Here is an 18,396-nt window from a genome sequence, read left to right as displayed (position 1 = left end):
TCTACTTCTAATTCAATGTAACTGCCCGCGAAATATTGGAAAAAAGAAACTCGGCTCGTAGTGTCAACTAAATCCATAGTATTACAACAAAAGTGCTTTAAAGAGGTAATTTACGAATGTATGTTCTCAATCGCCAAGTGTGGGATTGAATATTAAATTAGTTTAGTTTAGATTCATTGTCCCCAGGGAGAAATTCATTTCCACAGCTTTGTGAAAACAATATGAAATCAACAAAAAATAAGACAGACATCTACAGATAGCACCACACATGATGGTTACTTGTTATTATTTAAGGCTGCCTGTATGGATCAGGTTTTTGCCAAAGCGAGCCCTTTTACTATAATAATAATATGTTTAAGCCGTGAGCTGTTCCCCTCTTAAGCCTCTTAGCGGCTGTAAATCTGCCCGCAGCCCGCAGCCTCAAGGCTCTGATCAGGATCATCTAATCCTCCGCGGAAGAGGTCAGCTATTCTTTGGCTCTCACAGGTTTGACACGCTGCCAGGCGTCCACAAACACGGAACCGACGGAAACCTTGGACAGCATGGAGGAGCTTCTTTTACCCAATGCGGAGGAGGAGGCGCGCTCCGACCACAGCACGTACGTTACGGGAGACGCGGGAAGGACGATGGGGGACCGGGTGAAGACTGGCCTCAAGAAACCGCTGAACCTCCTAAATGCCGTGAAGGATTTCCTGTTGAGGAACGGGCTGCTGACGCTGTCGGTGGTGGCCGTGGTCGGCGGCTGCACCATGGGCTTCCTGCTGAGGGGAACCCAGCTGTCCACACAGGTAGGACCGCAGGCTGGGCGGGAGCCGTGTCTGCACCTCCCTTATTAATATACATTTTTAATTTTAACTTTATATGGTTGTTCAATTATTTTTATTTTAAGTTTTATCACACAACATGAAGGTTTGACAGTGACTCCTTCTCAAAACCTGAACCCTTACATTTTTGTTTGCTTAAAGGTTGAGGTTGTTAAATAGTTTTTATTAACTCAAATTAGCTCGTTTTATTATAGAAGCAAGTTTCAGTAAGTCTGCAGTTTGTTAATAGCTACATTTTTTAAGACCGAGCTAAAAAGTATGCTTAGCAGCTGCACACTTTTAACCTTTAAATGAAGCAGCTGAAACTGCTAATGTGTGATTAGCTTCCCCGGTCCTGTTGCTACACTATGAGCTAATGCTTCGATGCTTTTGGTCAGGTTTCCCTGATGGATGACAATTAGTTTACTGGCTAAATAAAAAAAATTGGTTAGCAATTTAAACAGTTAATATTTAAAGTTGGCTTACTGCACATGTTAGTAGCTTAAACGGTTTAATTCAGGTTAGCTAAACGTTCAGTTTAATAAAATAAAATATTAACTTGTTTTTAGCTTAGAAGAACATAACATAACATAACCACAACTTTATATTTCTTAACAGATTTTTTTTGTGTAAATTGTCCAGTCAAGCTCAAGCCTAAGCAGGGATCTAAATATGAAAAGGGGGGCTTTGTAAATGTTCTAAAATGCATTCAGCATGTTTTTCAGAGCTCAAGGATTCACACAATGAGTATAAATATAAAGTCCTCTTTAAATTCACCCACTGCTTCTCTGATATCCCACATGTTGTTGGAGAGCATTACGACGTCACCTTGTACTTACCATTTGGCTTTTGATAAAAAGAAATGAATAATAATTGCAATAGAAAAACAAGTTGTGTGATAAGACGACGTGTAGTTGCGGCTCTAAAACCAGTACAAAAAAATCAAGTAATGATACATTTAACAGACTTTCTATATTAATATAATAAGATTAAACTTTATTGTCATTGCGCAGAGTACAAGTACAAGACAACAATAAGCAGTAAGCATCTAACCAGAAGTACAAAAGAAGCAGTAAATTGCAATGATGTCTAGTATCATATAAATATATATACATTGACAGATATTAACAAACTGAAGTATTTACACAGAGTATAGGTATACACATTATAATCAGCAGTATAGAAATGTAATACACTTTAAAACAGGTATAAATAAAGACAGTATAAAGTGCTTATGTGTTTTAATTTTGTGTTTTTACTTATGTTCTTTTAAAGTCATCAACCTGCAAGAGACTGCAGATGAAAATTAGCCTCTATGGCTAAATCTGGCACATTTACACTTCTTAAATAAATACATTCAAATTCTATAGACAGAATAGCATAGAAAATATTGCTGTTTGGACAGTTTTATAAAAACAGATAATAGGTACAACTCATGTGCAAAAGACTAGTCCTTTAAATAGCATACAATGTATTATAACTGCAAGTTATAAATAGTGCAGTTTCACTGGGAACTGTCTTTCCAGGAACAATGTATCTGTCTCAGCAGCGGCTGTGTAGAGACACAAACATGGAGGTCACATGATCACTTAGAGTCTAAGGCAGTGATACAAATCTGATTTGCGGTATAGGTTGCAGCACGGCCATTCTCCTTTTCACTTTGGAAATGAATTCATTCACAATTGAATTTACTACAGCTGTACTTTGAAAGTAAATTAGGTGCCAGGGTGTAAAAACAATCCAAACAGAGGAATATAGCTCGTTTATCAACAACAAAAATAAGTGGCACAGGAGGATCCCCTAAAGAATCCAATATGCGTTCATTAACTGGCCCCAGCCTCCTGTCATTTTGCAAACGTGGTCCCAGTTCAACAAGTTGAGAGTCCCTGGTCCCTGCTGGACAACATTTCATTTCAAATGTGAATCTGTTTTGGAGGAGCTTCCTGAAAGCTATTTTCGGTTTATGTGGAGGTCACATGCTTTGATCCAGAGTCTTTAGAAAAAGCACCAAATCAGAGCTTTCTTTAAAACATGATATTATGTTTCAGAGGTAGAAGAAGTACTATTATATTATTATTATATAGTACTGTTCATGCTCACTGCTTGTAGCACTTCGGGATTTGAATTCGAATATGAAGTGCTTTATAAATGGAACCCATTATTATTATTATTATTATTATTATTATTATTATTATTATTACTAAGATATTTTACATTCGTTAGGCATTACTAGAAACCTCAAACCATATTCACAACTTCTGATGCTCAACTACAATTGTTTACCACATGAATAACTCGTTTTGTAACGTCTTCTTCTGGATCTCTCTCTGTATGAAGCCAGTTGATTCTATTTTATATACGGTACTACTTTTCATTTTCATTTTATTTTTAATTGTTAATTCTCTATTCCACTTTTTAAGTATTTGTATTTTAATGTCTGAACACACTTCTTCGGTAATGAAAGAATTTCCCAAATTGGGATCAATAAAGTATATATATATCATCTATATAAAGAAATATGATGTGCAGTCATGTGAGGGGAGTTGTGAAATCACAATCTTAATCTTTGTGTTAATATTTGTACAAGAATGTGAGAATTTATTCAAAATACTAAACATAAATGTTTTTTATTAATGAGTGAAAAATAACTGATCTCTTAATTCGCTGTGGTCATGTGACTTCCTCTAAACTCCTAAGATGGGCAGTGTGCGGATCTGTGTGTAGCTCCAGGGTTTTATTCAGGGTGCAGGCTCTGAGGGACCCCCACAGCCTGCAGGACCCCCGTCATGAGTCAATATACCCCACCAACAACAACATTTAAATTCAGTTCTTATTTTATTTAAAGGCCTATGATGTAAATAAATAGCTATTCATGTTTTTCTTTTATATTTTTAATATGGCTTTGGTGCTTTATATATATACGTTGAACAATCCTTTGAGTCTGAAATATAAAGAGCTATATTCAGAAACTGTGTCCATGAGAACAGTTATGTGTTTGTGAGCATCTGCTGTTACTGCGCAGCACAGATTGATCTGTTGGAAGCTGCATCACAGGCGGGAGAGATATCACTCTATGAAGCACGCTACTGTATTTATTATTCAACAAGCATTGACAAAAAGCATGCTTTGATTTAGAAATGTTTGATGGTGATGTGTTTGATCATGACAGGCGAAGATCTACTTCTCTTTTCCTGGAGAGCTGCTGATGAGGATGCTGAAGATGCTCATCCTTCCTCTCATCACATCCAGGTAGCTTCGAATATATTACTCACACACCAGTACACATATTATATTGTTGAAATAGTAATGGAAAAAAAGATAAGGGAGACAAATCTTAGGAGAAAAGTCTTGAGAGTAAAAAGAACATGGACATTTCACTTTCCACTACTGATGAGGTTTCCAGACTGTTCTGTGCTCCAGTAGCCCTTCGTCAGACCCTTTCACAGATGGGATAGATAACATTTAGCCAAAGAGAAAACACAGAGTGTCTGCAGAGATGTAATGAACTGAAAAAGAGCTTTACACACAGTAAATGTTACCAAAGTGTACTGATTTATAGACGTTTCTTAAGGCCCGGACACACCAAGCCGATTTTGGCCGTCGATGGGCGTCAGGCCGTCGATGAGCGCCGACACGCCCTACTCAGATTGGTGTGTCCCGCACCGTTGTGTCTTTTCAGCCGTGCCGACACCTTTTCGGCCGAAAACCAGTCGGCCAAAGGCTGTCGGCCAAAGGCAGTCGGCCAAAGAAATCACTCTGATTGGCTGTTCAGCTTAGCGAATCAGTGCATGAGAAGCGAAACGGAAGTGAGGGACCCAAACAAAATGTATTTAATTTAAATTTCATTTAACTCCAGCTCTCGACACAGGTTGGGGAAAGCCCCATGAGCTTCTCGCTGTAGAGTGAAAATGGAACGCACACGCTATTTGTTGTTTGTTTGTATCACGCAGTCTGTTCTTCTTCTCTCTGTGTATCACGCAGTCTGTCTTCCATTTGTTGCCTCTTTTGAATGACGAATACACACTACCGCCGCCTGCTGGTAAGGAGAGTTATTGCCACTCACGCATGCGCAGTTCGTACGTGCTTCTTGGCCGTCGGCTGAAGTCTTTGCGGTGTGTTCCAGTGCGACACATGGCCGAGACGCAGAGACGCGAGGTGACGCAACAGTCAGGGTCCGTCTGTGTCAGTTCTTTGTTGTCAGCTTGGTGTGTCCGGGCCTTTATACACGTACACAAATATTTATTAAGGCCATTTAAACACATCTATTCGTAGGAGAGCGTTTATTTTTACATGTTTAACATTATTGTGTTACTTTTGCACATCTGCTGCAAGTATTTTGATGTCTGAGCATTGTTCCTCCACAGGGTTAGGGTCCGGGTTAGGGTTAACCCTAACAGCCCTCATTTGAATTTAACATATAAATAAAACAATAAAACATCAAATAAAGGTATTTGTGCTGCTTATCTGAATAAACCTCCAACCTGTTTCCTTCACCTGGGAACTACAACACCACATACTCAGAAAGTTAAGGAGTTTCAAGGTCAGGACGATACCAAAGTGTTGTTGCATTGGACATGTTATAATGTTCACCTTGGTGCTAGATTCCAGGTCAGGAGAATCCCCAATAATCCAATAGTCCCCCCTGCTTACAGTCTTTGTGCTACACTATCTCTGTCCTGCAGATGAAAGCAACACATGTTCCTTTAAATCAGGGGTCTCCAACCTTTTTTAGGATGAGAGCTACTTTCAAAAAATAAAACAAGTCGGGAGCTACTTTTACTCCTCTTTTTATTGTTTTTTGCAGTGTATATATTTAGCACATTTAACACATTCACTGCTTTATTTCGGGTGGACCTCACCTCCTCTAGGGGGGTCCTCACCTCCTCTAGGGGGGTCCTCACCTCCTCTAGGGGGGTCCGGGGGCATGCACCCCCGGGAAGATGTTTTTTTAAATGTTGAAGTGAAATGCATCAATCTGGTGCACTTTGAGCACAACATGAATTGATGGATACATCTCTCAGATGAAAGGGAGCTGTATACTTTTCAATAATCCAAACATCTTTAGTTCATTCTTATCTTATGTTACCTAGTTAGCATTCTTTCTTTTTATGTATGCATGTTTTACTAATCACTCCCCTTTTAAATACAATATAGTACACATTGGAATGATTTCTTACTTTATTTGTTACAACTATATTAAATAGATAAAGGTGTGCTCTCTCTCTCCCCCTCTCTCTCTCTGTCTTTCTCTCTCTCTCTCTCTGTCTCTCTCTCTGTCTCTCTCGCTCACAGAGACTGTGTGCTCCTCCGTGGCGATGACGGCTTGCGTTAAAAAAATAAAATAAACATATTTGTAAAGTGGGGGGACACAAACGGAATTTCGAAAAGTGGGGGGGACTGTCCCCAGTGGAAATTACGCCATGCGTGTGTGTGCGTCAAGTGCAATAAATATGCAAGTTGCAACACACACACAGTAAAGCTCTGCCCCTCATGTGTTGTATAGGCTGGCATGAGGCTGTTCAATGGGGCTGATGTGTTGTGTAGATTCTGCCAGAAGGAAAGGTTAAACTCCTTATGAAGTGATGAGGTGCCGCTCCACATTGCTTTTCTTCCAGACTGCAACGCTGGTCCCGCAAATCAAGCAAGAACGTGATTGGTCGATATTCATTGTGGGGGGTGGGGGGAGGAGGGGTGTTAGATAGATATAGAGTTGTAGTAAGTAGATAAAGTTCGCTATGATTGAGGTTTCGTTTATGCATAGGGTAGATTCATTTAATTACATTTCCTTTATTTTTGGTGTATTTTTTACATTTTGGACTTGCTTGGCGAGCTACTTATTGAGGGATTGCGAGCTACCGGTAGCTCGCGATCGACGTGTTGGAGACCCCTGCTTTAAATCAACATGTATGTGTCTGTCTTTCTGTGTGTGTGTCTGTCTGTCTGTCTGTCTGTCTGTCTGTCTGTGTCTGTCTGTCTCTCTCTCTCTGCCTGTCTGTCTCTCTCTCTCTGCCTGTCTGTCTGTCTGTCTGTCTGTCTGTCTGTCTGTCTGTCTGTCTGTCTGTCTGTCTGTGTCTGTCTCTCTCTCTCTCTGCCTGTCTGTCTGTCTGTCTGTCTGTCTGTCTGTCTGTCTGTCTGTCTGTCTGTCTGTCTGTCTGTCTGTCTCTCTCTGTCTGTCTGTCTGTCTGTCTGTCAGTTTGATGTCAGGTCTCTCCTCCATGGAGTCCAAGGCGTGCTGCAGGATGGGGGTCCTGACGGTCACCTACTACCTGTGGACCACCTTCATCGCCGTGGTGGTCGGCATCGTGCTCGTCATCATCATCAAACCCGGCGTGGGAACGGACATGGAGAGCCACCGGCTGGGGGGAGGGCCCGTGATGACCTCGGCCGACGCCTTGATCGACCTCATCCGGTGAGAAGGGTCAGAGGTCAAAGGAGGATGTAAAACATTCTCTCGTTATGTTTTGGTATATGCTAACAGATAAGAGCTACAGAGTGGGGAAGTTCAATCAGGTCACAAGTTGTTACTCTATATGCTGATGGATCCTAACCCTAACCCTTTTTCTGGAAAATGAGTACTCCTACTTTCAATACTAGAACATTTTGCTGACAATACTTCTGTACTTTTGAGGGAGATATTGAATGTAGGACTTTAATTTGCAATGGAGCATTTTCACACCAATGTCTCGGTACTTTTACTTTAGTTAAGGAATCTAAATACTTCGTCCATCCGTGGTTTTGATAGTAGTTTGAATTCGGTCTCAGATATGTTCCTTTGTCATTTTGATGGAATGGGACACAAAGTTGTTGTTGTTGAAAGATTGACTGGAAAGGTTTTATTTAGCTTCTTGCGGCTGACATGTATTGTGAGAAAACAAGTCATGTCAGATATTCTTATTGATCCAAAGAGGATTTTAAATACAGTATACTGTTTTGTCAATGCTTCTTTACATTAATATAAAATAATCATGAAAATGTGTTCATGTTGACATATATAAAATGTATGATAAAAAAAATATATAGGATTGTGTTTTTGAGATAGAACAGTATCATAAAGGAGCAAATAAAAAAAAGTGAATGCATATTCCAAAATGTTAGAAATCACTATATGTTTATTGTGCAAGTAGACATCGCGATGACAAATACAAAAAGGAAGTATTGTGCACCCTTTGTTGTTTTTCACTGCAAAGCTCGAGAGGAGGTTTAGTTCACTTGGATCATTAGTTGTTGATTATATAAGTCAATGATGGTGCCACAAACTGCCAATCATTCTCAAAATGTCTCAGACATTTTATTATCTTAATAAGCAGAATCTCTTTGTGTTTTTAGCCCGTTGGTCCGACAAAACAAGACATTTGAAGACTTCACTCTTACAAATAGTAGAAAGCACACCAACACACATCAATCCGATTACAGCTAGGGCTGATTAGTGTATTTTTAGTAATCCTGCGGGGATGAGTGACAGATTAGTCGAGTCAGCAGTGGTGCATTGCAATGATCTCTGCTGCGGCATGTTGGCCGACTCTTGGCCGAGTCTTCATCCTGCTGAAGGTCAGCTGATCGTAACACTGGTCCTCCCTGATTAGTTTGAGTGTTTTTCATTTTTCAAAGTCATTGTTGCTCATCTGTGGTAGAGGTGTAGAAGGCAGTCAGTAGTGCAAAATATAAAGCAGCTTCTTTCTTAGTCTCCAGTCATATATTCTTTGTATGAAAGGTAAATAACAATCCATGTGTCTTGGTTACTCAACAGGAACATGGTTCCCTCTAATCTGATTGAGGCCACGTTTCAGCAGGTAACACAACCCCCAGAACTCAGAATTAAAGTGCAATACCTTTTACACTTGCTGTGACTAACCCTACTGTGTTCCTTCAGTACAAAACGGACCTGATTCCCATCCTCAAAGTCCCAACCAGAACCGTGCAGCCCAACTTCGTCTACGTCTTCCCAGATGAGAATGACCCTAAAGGTCGGACAGTGTACCTTGAGCTGACCCCGCCTCCAGATGTCACGTACAAAACGAGTCCTGGCACCAGCCAACAGATGAACGTCCTGGGCATCGTCATCTTCTCCGCCACCATGGGTGAGCAGACTGAAGCAGAAAACTATGTTATTAAGTCCTGAGGTTTTCTGCTCTTCAGTTTTTATGATTCAGTTTTCTGTCATTTATCATTGGTGTGAAACATATCAGATGTTTAAGTTCTTTAATTGAACTTTCTTCACATTAATGTTTAAAAGTTTGAGCTGTTACATTGATTGGCAGGAATAAAAACTCTATTTCCCCAAAAAATAACAGTCAAAAGATTCAAACCATTTAGTCTTTGTCCTCACGGTGTTGCATGATTTCACTCCAAACACAATTCTTTCTACAACCATAAAGCATTTCATTCCATTTGAGGGCGTTTTGGCATTAGTTTAGACAATTTATCTTCGTTTTTTAACCCATAAACCCTTGGATTCCTAGTTTACATTTATCATCCTGCACAACTTAGAGTGCAGTTGGTTCTCCCTATAAAGATGTGTAAACGGTATGTTGCAGGCTTGTTGCTGGGCAGGATGGGGGAGCGAGGAGCTCCACTGGTCAACGTCTGCCAGTGTATCAACGAGTGTGTCATGAAGATCATCAACGCTGCTGTGTGGTGAGAAGAATACTTTGAACGTACGCACTACGCACAGTACTTACAGAATCTGTGACACAGAGGAGGGCTTCTGCCAATCTGACCTAGTGACTGGTCGGGGGGGAAAGCGTGCAGGTGGTGACAACTTACTGCTGTGGCACCTGAGCAGATTAAAAACATCCGCAGAGCCCACAAAGCTCAACGACCTGAATACTGAACAGACAGACACACTTCCTATATTTGTGTCACTTCTAAGCTACAGTACAGTCACTGCAAATATTCAGCTTCGCATGCTGAACGCTTTGCTCTCTGATTTGGAGGTGGAGGTGATATTATTAGGGTTGATTGGGCCACTGCACCAGCAGGAAATAGATGAATACATTTATACATATTTTTCAGAATGTTGGCTTTTGGTAACCATGGTAACACTTGCACTGATACAACAGGAAGTATAATTTGGTCAATCATCATGAAGTGAATTGTAGTGACCATTCGGTAAGAACATATTTTTTTGTAGTTTAGTAATGGCAATGAAAATCTCAAGTCCCAGGCTCCTCCAACAATGCAACATAGGACATCAAACAATAACAAAATAGTGCAAGAAGAAATGGAGCAGAATAGATTAGAATAAAAAAGTGCAGATTATGTTGCAGACCAATGATCCTCCTGTTAGGCCAAGATGTGTCTTTTTGGCATTGTTTCAGATGTGAAAGCATCTTTTAAATAAGAAACATTATTCAAAATATTAATTATAGTTTGTTATTTAAATGTTTTTAGTTAGTATTTGTTTAATAACGGTCCCACTGCAGACACCCAACCAAGCCAAAGCCTGTTGACCTTGCTGCAATCTGACAGGAGAAACAGAAGAAGAAGAAGAAGAAGAAGAAGAAGAAGAAGAAGAAGAAGAAGAAGATTGAACTTATTGTCATTACGTAGTACAGCTTCGAGATTTGTCTTGGCAGATGAGAAGCGCTACATCAATTAAATGTATTTTATTATTACAGGTACTATGTAACGAAACGGTTTCTCTGCATTTGACCCATCCTAGTGTTAGGAGCAGTGGGCTGCCATTATGTACGGCGCCCGGGGAAGCATCGTGGTATCCTAGACTAGCTTTCTTGAATCTGACCTGGTGGTCAGGTGGGAAGGTGGGCAGGTGGGCAGGTTCACTTCAGTTTAGTTTTGTTCAGTTCAGTTTAGTTCAGTTTAGTTTAGTTTAGTTTAGTTTAGTTCAGTTAGTTCAGTTTAGTTCAGTTTAGTTCTGTTTAGTTTAGTTTAATCTTTTGCTCCTAAACACTTTGCTCTTTGATTTGAAGGTTTGTTGGAGGCTGTTAGCTGATGAGAATAAACGGCTGTAGTTGTAAAGCTGATGAAACATATTTCAGTAATAACAGAACAGTTAAGAGAATATTTATTGAGATTCGGTCTTCTTGTTTCACTACATCCAATAGTAATTAAAACGGACTTACAAGCTTAAACATGATATAAATACAGTGCTAGACTTTTATATAGATGTGAAGACACATTTCTGCAAAGTATAGGATTCTAAAATTCAATTTCTTATTTTTTTTGATAAATTATTCATTTATTTGTCAATTTAGAACACAGGGTTGCACAATGAAATTTACATTTTATTCTCATTTGAATTGGAATAGAAAAAAAACTTATATAGTGACTAATAGACACAATCTTATATAGTTACACACCGAGAGTGGTTGTTTGTTTACACACACACACACACACACACACACACACACACACAGAGAAACAGAGGGGGGGAGGAGTGAGTGCAGGCTAGGCAGAGGCAGAGGGCCTGACTAGTTATCCTAACATCAGAATGATCGCCGTGACCCACACTTAGCCCATGCAGTCATGTATATGTTTATATATCAAATCTGAGATACTCATGATCCCGCGAGGATGATTGCTTGATGACTTCACCATCAATCCAGAATTTCTACTTGAATTAAGTAATAGATAAATGTCATTGCTATAAAATTAACACCATGTATTCCTGCTCCCCAGAGGATAACCTCTTTGGATGTAAATGAGTCCATGTTGTTTTCTTTAGTGTCACCTTCTGGACAACTGTACACGGTTAGCTTCACCACTGTAAAGAGTCTAACTGATAAATCATCAGTGTTTTGTTTGCTTCAGGTACTTCCCATTTGGAATCGTCTTCCTGGTGGCGGGTAAGATCCTGGACATGCAAGACCCAAGCACGCTGGGGAAGAAGCTGGGCTGGTATGGCATCACCGTGCTCGCTGGCCTCTTTGTCCATGGACTTATCCTCCTCCCTTTCTTCTACTTTGTCCTCACCAAGAAGAACCCCTTTACCTACATCCGCGGGCTGCTGCAGGCCATGGTGATCGCCCTGGCAACCTCCTCCAGGTCAGAGTCAAGGACAGCCCTGCTTTACCTGCCGGTCTGTGGATGTTTTCAAGGTTGTCATTAAATGTCGTATCTTCTCAGCTCTGCCACGCTTCCAATCACCATGAAGTGTTTGTTGGAAAACTGCCATGTGGACCGACAAATTGCTCGCTTCGTCCTACCCGTGGGGGCTACAATCAACATGGATGGGACGGCACTGTACGAGGCTGTGGCGGCCATCTTCATTGCTCAGGTTAATGACTATGAGCTGGACTTCGGCCAGTTGGTCACCATCAGGTAAACCAACCATGGGCGTCGCAGCCATTATATGAGGGTGGGACAAGTCCCCCCCACCTTTTAAAATGATTAGTTTAGACCCCCCCCACTTTTACTATGTGGAAAGTCCGTGAATCGGTCTATCCACTCGCCACTCTCTGTAGAGCGCTGTGTCAGTGCTTCATTATCAAATCCATTCCACTTGCTTATTGTGAGAATGCCCAAATCAATGAAACTCCGTCCCATGTTTTCACTGCTACTTTGTACCAAGGCAGATTCTCAGAGCCGTACACATGAGCCGCACACATGCTGCATTTTTTGTGTAGCTGTGTCTTTAGTTGTAAAATAATGCGCGCCACAGTTTCCCCGCTGCGAGGCTCCGGCGCTAACAGTTCACTAGCGTGCTCCACTAGCACCCGGATATAAGGCGCTGTTATTAAAGAGGTGGAGGGAGAGTCCTCTCCTGTCAGACTGAGAGGCTGATAACTGCAGCTCAGTGAGGTAAAGGACTCTCTGAGGGTTTAGATAGTTCACTTTAGTCTAAGTAGTGGGTCTCAAACGGTTTGGTAATCATTTATGTAAATAAGTATTTCCAAGGCACACCTTTATATGATCATTATAGTTATAAAAAACAAGAGAATAACGGGTATGAAATAATTCCAACTCATACTATAGGACAGTAACACAAAAATACAGTTTAAAAGGGGAGTGATTTGTAAAATATGCATAAAGAAAAAGTAAATCTGTTTCATATGGGTGTTGAGAGATGTATCCATAGATCTCCTAATGTTGCTCTCAAAGTGCACCAGATTGATGCTTTTAACTTCAATATTTTAAAAAAAAATCTTCCCGGGGGAGCATGCCCCCCGGACCCCCCTAGAGGAGGTGAGTTCCACCATCCGCCCATACCCCCTGTCAAATTGTCCCACCCACATTGAGGATGCTTCCTACGCCCATGAAACCAACAGACATTGTTTGTCTGAGAAACTTGAAGAACTTGTTTAGACTTCATTTCCCAAATGGAAAGAATCTATAACAAATGGACACACTATGTGAATGTTTTTAATTATATGTCTACTGCAAGAGATTCCCACTATAACTTATACTTTACTTTGTATGCATAGCACAAATCATGCTTCAGTCCTAAAAAATTTCCAACAATGGTTCCATAAGCTGATGATACAGTGATGTATGTGATTGTACAGCAAATCGATACAATGCAACAAAAATGTGATACTCAGTAAGGACTTTAAGTTGTGAAAAGGCCAATACATTTAGTTTAACCTGTTACGCACCGCCCCCCCGGTACCGGGCGGATAAACGCGTCATTTGCAGGAAACAACGTCTAAGGAATCTTAATATTTAATAAACTATGAATGTTTTATATCCATGTAACGGGAAGAAACTCAGCTAACTGATCTTTTTAATTTTTTTTCTCCAAAAAAACCCCACAATGCCAACACTCAGCCTCTGACTTAGCCACGAGCGAAAAAATGTAACCTAAAACTGCACCTAAACTCACTCATAACTCCCTTATTACTTATCCTAGATGCACAGCCAACCCCTCGTTTTGCATCTCCTGGAGACACTGAATCTGGGGGTGCCCACCTCAGCACTCAGTGATAAACATTTGCGACGCTATAAACGAAAGCGTACATCATAACATGTGGAGCTAGGTAGCTAGAAACGCTAACATGGCTTACCTTGGTCAAAACTGGTCTTCAATGGCATTAAAACGATAAAAAAACGATGCTGCAGTTAATCCATAGGTTCATCCAATGTGTCTGTGTCCTCTTTGAAATGATTTCTGATAATCCATAAGCAATAAAACTGCTTTTTCGTTTCCAAATGTCAGAGCGAGAGATCGGTCCAAAATGACATGCGCGAAGCCTCCACCTCTTCTCTTCACAACGTGTGTGTGTGGGGGCCTCCCCCTTCGATTCTATTGGCTCTAACGGTCAGAAAGAGGTGTCAACCATCCAAATCGACCAAGGGGGGCCAGAGATATGGAAAAAAAAAACATTTTCACCCAAATCACCTCAGAGGTGGGGTGGTTTTGGCTAAACCTCTCTAAAAAGGTCAAATGTCACTTGTTTTGCATCAATCTTGATACAGGGTACTTATTATATGTTGTACTTTGGATTCCTAAAGCTTTTAGTCTACTAACCCATCATCCAAGGGTAGTTTTCACTATCTGTAAAAAATAATTTTTGGACGGACACTATAATTTACAGTTTTTTACTATGTAAAATCTGAATTTTCTTTAAAATAAATAACATCTATATTGATTCTGACACTTCTACATCCAACTCACAGATGTAACCTTGCTTTGATAAAAGAAAGTATTCATATAACCCTTTTAGAAGTTAAGTTGTAGTCATTTGTTTTGGGCATGTCATTTTCGAGCCTGAAACATGAAAAACAGGCTTGGTGCTTAACAGGTTAAATAAATATATCATGTTAAATTTGACTCTTACTTCTGTTGTCCTCATGCAGCATCACGGCCACAGCTGCCAGCATCGGTGCAGCAGGGATCCCTCAGGCTGGTCTGGTTACCATGGTGATTGTACTGACATCAGTAGGCCTGCCCCCAGATGACATCACACTCATCGTGGCCATCGACTGGATTCTGTGAGTTTACAGTACTGGTTATGTAGAAAGGTCTCTGTCTCAGCATTTCAGTATTATTAACGGTACATTGTAGAATAGAGTCAAAAAAATGTCCATTACTGCTCTGAGACTCTCGTCCAGAGTAGTTTAGGTTTCACAGTGTCTCCCTTTAATCACACCTGTTTCTACAGTGACAGGTTTCGAACCATGATCAACGTTCTGGGCGACGCTCTGGCAGCGGGAATCATCGCCCACCTCTGTCGGAAAGATTTCCCCCTCAGTGGAGCAGGAAAGGTAAAAAATAAAACACCATCTGTAATTTTATCTATGAAAATCTTACTCTGTGTATGTTGGCTATTAACTTAATCTTACTATTCTGACTTAATCTTACTTTTCTGACCTTTTAAAGTAATGTATTAAATATTTTTAGACGTTTTACCTTTAAAGCTCACCTATTATACTGTATTTGAACAATATATTATAGGGCCATATCTATACAAAACATGTCTCTATAGTGTTTTGCTCAAAATAACAAACAGATCACCCATTGTAGCATGCCTCATACCCCTCTATTTCAGCGCTGTTACTAAGATTCTGGGTCTGGCCCTTTAAATGTAACCAAGCTGTTGCTGGCCACGCCCCCTTGGAGCTGCTGCTGGCCACGCCCCTTTGGAGCGTCCGCATGCAAGCAGTGAGCTCTGTGAAGAGAAGGCTGTCTACCAGCAGAAACTCAGCTAAACGCTTCCGTGATTAAACGCCATATCATGTTCCAAACCACATCAAGCATTATTTCTGAAACAGTATGGAGCTCAAACGCTTTCTCTCTCGCGGGTTTACCACAAGGTCAGTACCTTTTACATCTGGCTTCTTTACACATACTCTCTCCAGTACAGCGTTAGCTCTGAGTGTTAGCGATGCTTGCTAATGTAAACACAGACCATATTACTTCCAAAACACGTCGCGCATTGTTTCTGATAGAGGACGATAGGTTGGGTGGGCGGGACGTTGCCAGGAGTTCAACGTAAAGCCCGCCCACATTTTAGTAATGTCGTCATGACCGCAGCAAATCTGGATCAGCCCCGTTTTTAGAGATTTGGGTAAGGTGGAAAAGAGAGAGGGTTGTATTTTTGGAAACTTTGTGAGTCTCCTTACACACCGGGGACACATATTTATTTATAAAAGACATCAAAAAGTGCATAATAGGTGACCTTTAACTTAAATAACAACAGAAAAATGTTGCTCTTTTGGAGGCAACTAAAAATCCCAAATCAAATATCACTCTCTATAACTTCTGATTGGAAACACAAACCTGTCGATTACAACTCTGAGCTTTAACTGGATTTATACCTGTTGGGTTACAAACAGTTACATCAGTGTTTTCTCAGCCACACAGATTAGATCCCTTACTCTTATCTTAAATCCTTGTTAGACTTTGTCAAGCTCCACCCACTCTGCTTCACTCTTTTGTTGGGCAGAAAAAGTTCATTCATAACCAACTGAGAACTAAGAATTCATTAAGTCACAGAACTGTTTATTACTGTATAAACTCACAAAGTGAGTTAGCTCATCTGTTATACTATTAATGTAGCCCCTAGCCAAAGGAATGCAATTTGAGGCAAAAATAATAATGTAGCGGTTTGCCTGTATCTGTCCAATCTACCAACACCTCTAATGCTCAGCAATCTCTTGTTCTAGCCTGAATCATACAGACATTTTCTCTATAACAGATAGTTTCCCCCTTTATTTAGAAAAATAAATGTCACACAACCTTCATTTCACAAAATGTCTCGGCACAAACACGTTCTCAAACAAGAAGGCTGAGCCAGTAGTTGGCAATAAAGTCTACAATGAAAACACCAGAGTAGAACATATGTACAAATAGCATGTTTACTTTCCTTTGGCAGCAGTAAATTCAAATACAAACAATAGTAGCAAATGTATATTTTATGTATACTAACCTATTTCCTCACCTTTATCATGGAGCCCATTCCGACTGGATGGGACATGTGTGTGTATCACATCCTTTCTGGCACATTGACCTGTGTGCTATGGCAACAAATGTGTCCATCATTGTTGTTGTTTCAGACATATGCTTTAAAAAAAATGTCTTGATCACTTCACAGTTTGCATCTAATGTCTAAATGTAATGTGTTTTTTCTTCAGGCTGGGCCATCTTATGGTACGCAGAATCCTCACGCTCATAACAGTGTAGAAGTGCCAATGACAGAGATCCACACACACAAAGACTGTATGTTTGATACGACGGGCGACTCAGTCGGCGAGAGGCACGCACACACCGTTTACTATAACATCTGTCAGGTGTGATTGGAGACGCACCGAGTTAAATTTCACTGTGCCATCTGAACAGGAGACGGACTTTGTTGTTACAGAGCATGATACCTCTTCTTCTGAGCAGCCCCAACTGCTTTGAATTTAATTTAGGTGACAGGAAATGTTGTTTATTTGGCCAAAAGTGGATTGGAGCGTCATTTGGAGCTTTTTCCCTAATGACAGTGAGAACAAAAGCTCCACTACAAGAACCATGGTGCCATTTTAATGGAAACTAGCCATCAGCACTAACTGGCAAACTAGCCTGAATTTAAAAAGTGGTGGGATTGATATATATCAAGAAGAGAAATCCAGCAAATTGTCTGGTTCCTTTTGAAGAACAGCTGAACAGGAGCCTGATCTGCATCAGAGACACAGCCCTCCTGGGAGCACCTACACACTCATCCTCAGGTCTGACAGCTCCACGTAGCAGCTGGACACGCTGCAGTTAACCTTCTGAACTGGTTTCAAACCTTAATGGCTCTTGGGTACTGCCAGAAATGTGACGTACTATCACTTTCAGGTCAGTTTAGTTATTAGTTTAACACAAAATGAAGATGGAATGCCAGTTCCACACCTTGAAGTGATCTAAAGAAGGAGATGGCTGATACAAGCTGCCAAAATAAGTTTCCATCACAGGGTCACTCGTCCCAGCTAATAAGGGTTTCACAACAACATTATTGAAAGCACTTCATCTGTGCAAAGTAATCCACAGAATGAAGCTTATAACGTTATTGTACAAATCCACATACTATTATGTGAAGGACTGCAGAGGGTCATCTTACTTGGGGTCAAAAAAAAACTTTGATACAGCTTTTTCCTGCTTGTCATCTCTACTCAGACTTTAAAGCCAGAACAAATCCACTTCTATGTTGAGAGAGTGATAGTTTAAGACAACATGTTAGATCACATTGGATGTAATTTAAAATACTCGCAGGTTGACCAAAAGAGAAAGCTAAACAGCTTGGACCCCTCTCCTAGAACTTTTGTTTGTGTTTTATCTCGAATCATCTCTGTCTTTCCTACATCCCTTTGACTTTTCTGTGTGTTTGACTGGCTGGTGCTCACTGCTGCCTGTTTAGACTGGTTGTGTGTTAAAGGGTAATCTGTTCATTCTGACAGCCCAATGGATCCAAGTGCTCTTCATCTTACAAATCAAGCTTGTTCTTCTTCCGTCTTGTTTTTATTGACAGCATGCTGGCATGCGCTCTTACTGGCTTCACTTGAAGCCGCTGTGCATTATCTTTTTCTCCTGTTTTTAATCAAAGTGCTGTAGGGATTATGGGACTTGGTACCAAAGTCAGTTGCATCTAACCGAGGCTAGTTTGTGTTCAGTTACTACTTAACTACTTAAATGTGTGTATTACCTCAAATTGTTTACTTACATCTGAGATTG

General features: G+C 40.5%; 1 protein-coding gene across 1 annotated transcript; it reads left to right on the top strand.

The window, feature by feature from the left end:
• Positions 1-527: 527 nt before the first annotated feature.
• Positions 528-16,997, top strand: LOC117491069 (excitatory amino acid transporter 5-like). Its single transcript, XM_034140911.1, has 11 exons — positions 528-788; positions 3,973-4,052; positions 6,997-7,212; positions 8,551-8,593; positions 8,674-8,881; positions 9,338-9,437; positions 11,574-11,807; positions 11,889-12,083; positions 14,559-14,693; positions 14,864-14,966; positions 16,836-16,997. Exons 1-11 carry the CDS (start codon positions 543-545, stop codon positions 16,995-16,997), a joined length of 1,722 nt encoding a protein of 573 aa, XP_033996802.1. The 5' UTR covers positions 528-542.
• The last annotated feature ends 1,399 nt before the right edge of the window (positions 16,998-18,396 follow it).

Source organism: Trematomus bernacchii, unplaced genomic scaffold, assembly GCF_902827165.1.
Source record: "Trematomus bernacchii unplaced genomic scaffold, fTreBer1.1, whole genome shotgun sequence".
Classification (NCBI taxonomy): domain Eukaryota; kingdom Metazoa; phylum Chordata; class Actinopteri; order Perciformes; family Nototheniidae; genus Trematomus; species Trematomus bernacchii.
Note: the sequence above shows the minus strand (reverse complement) of the source record. Positions and strands in the feature narration are given on the sequence as shown.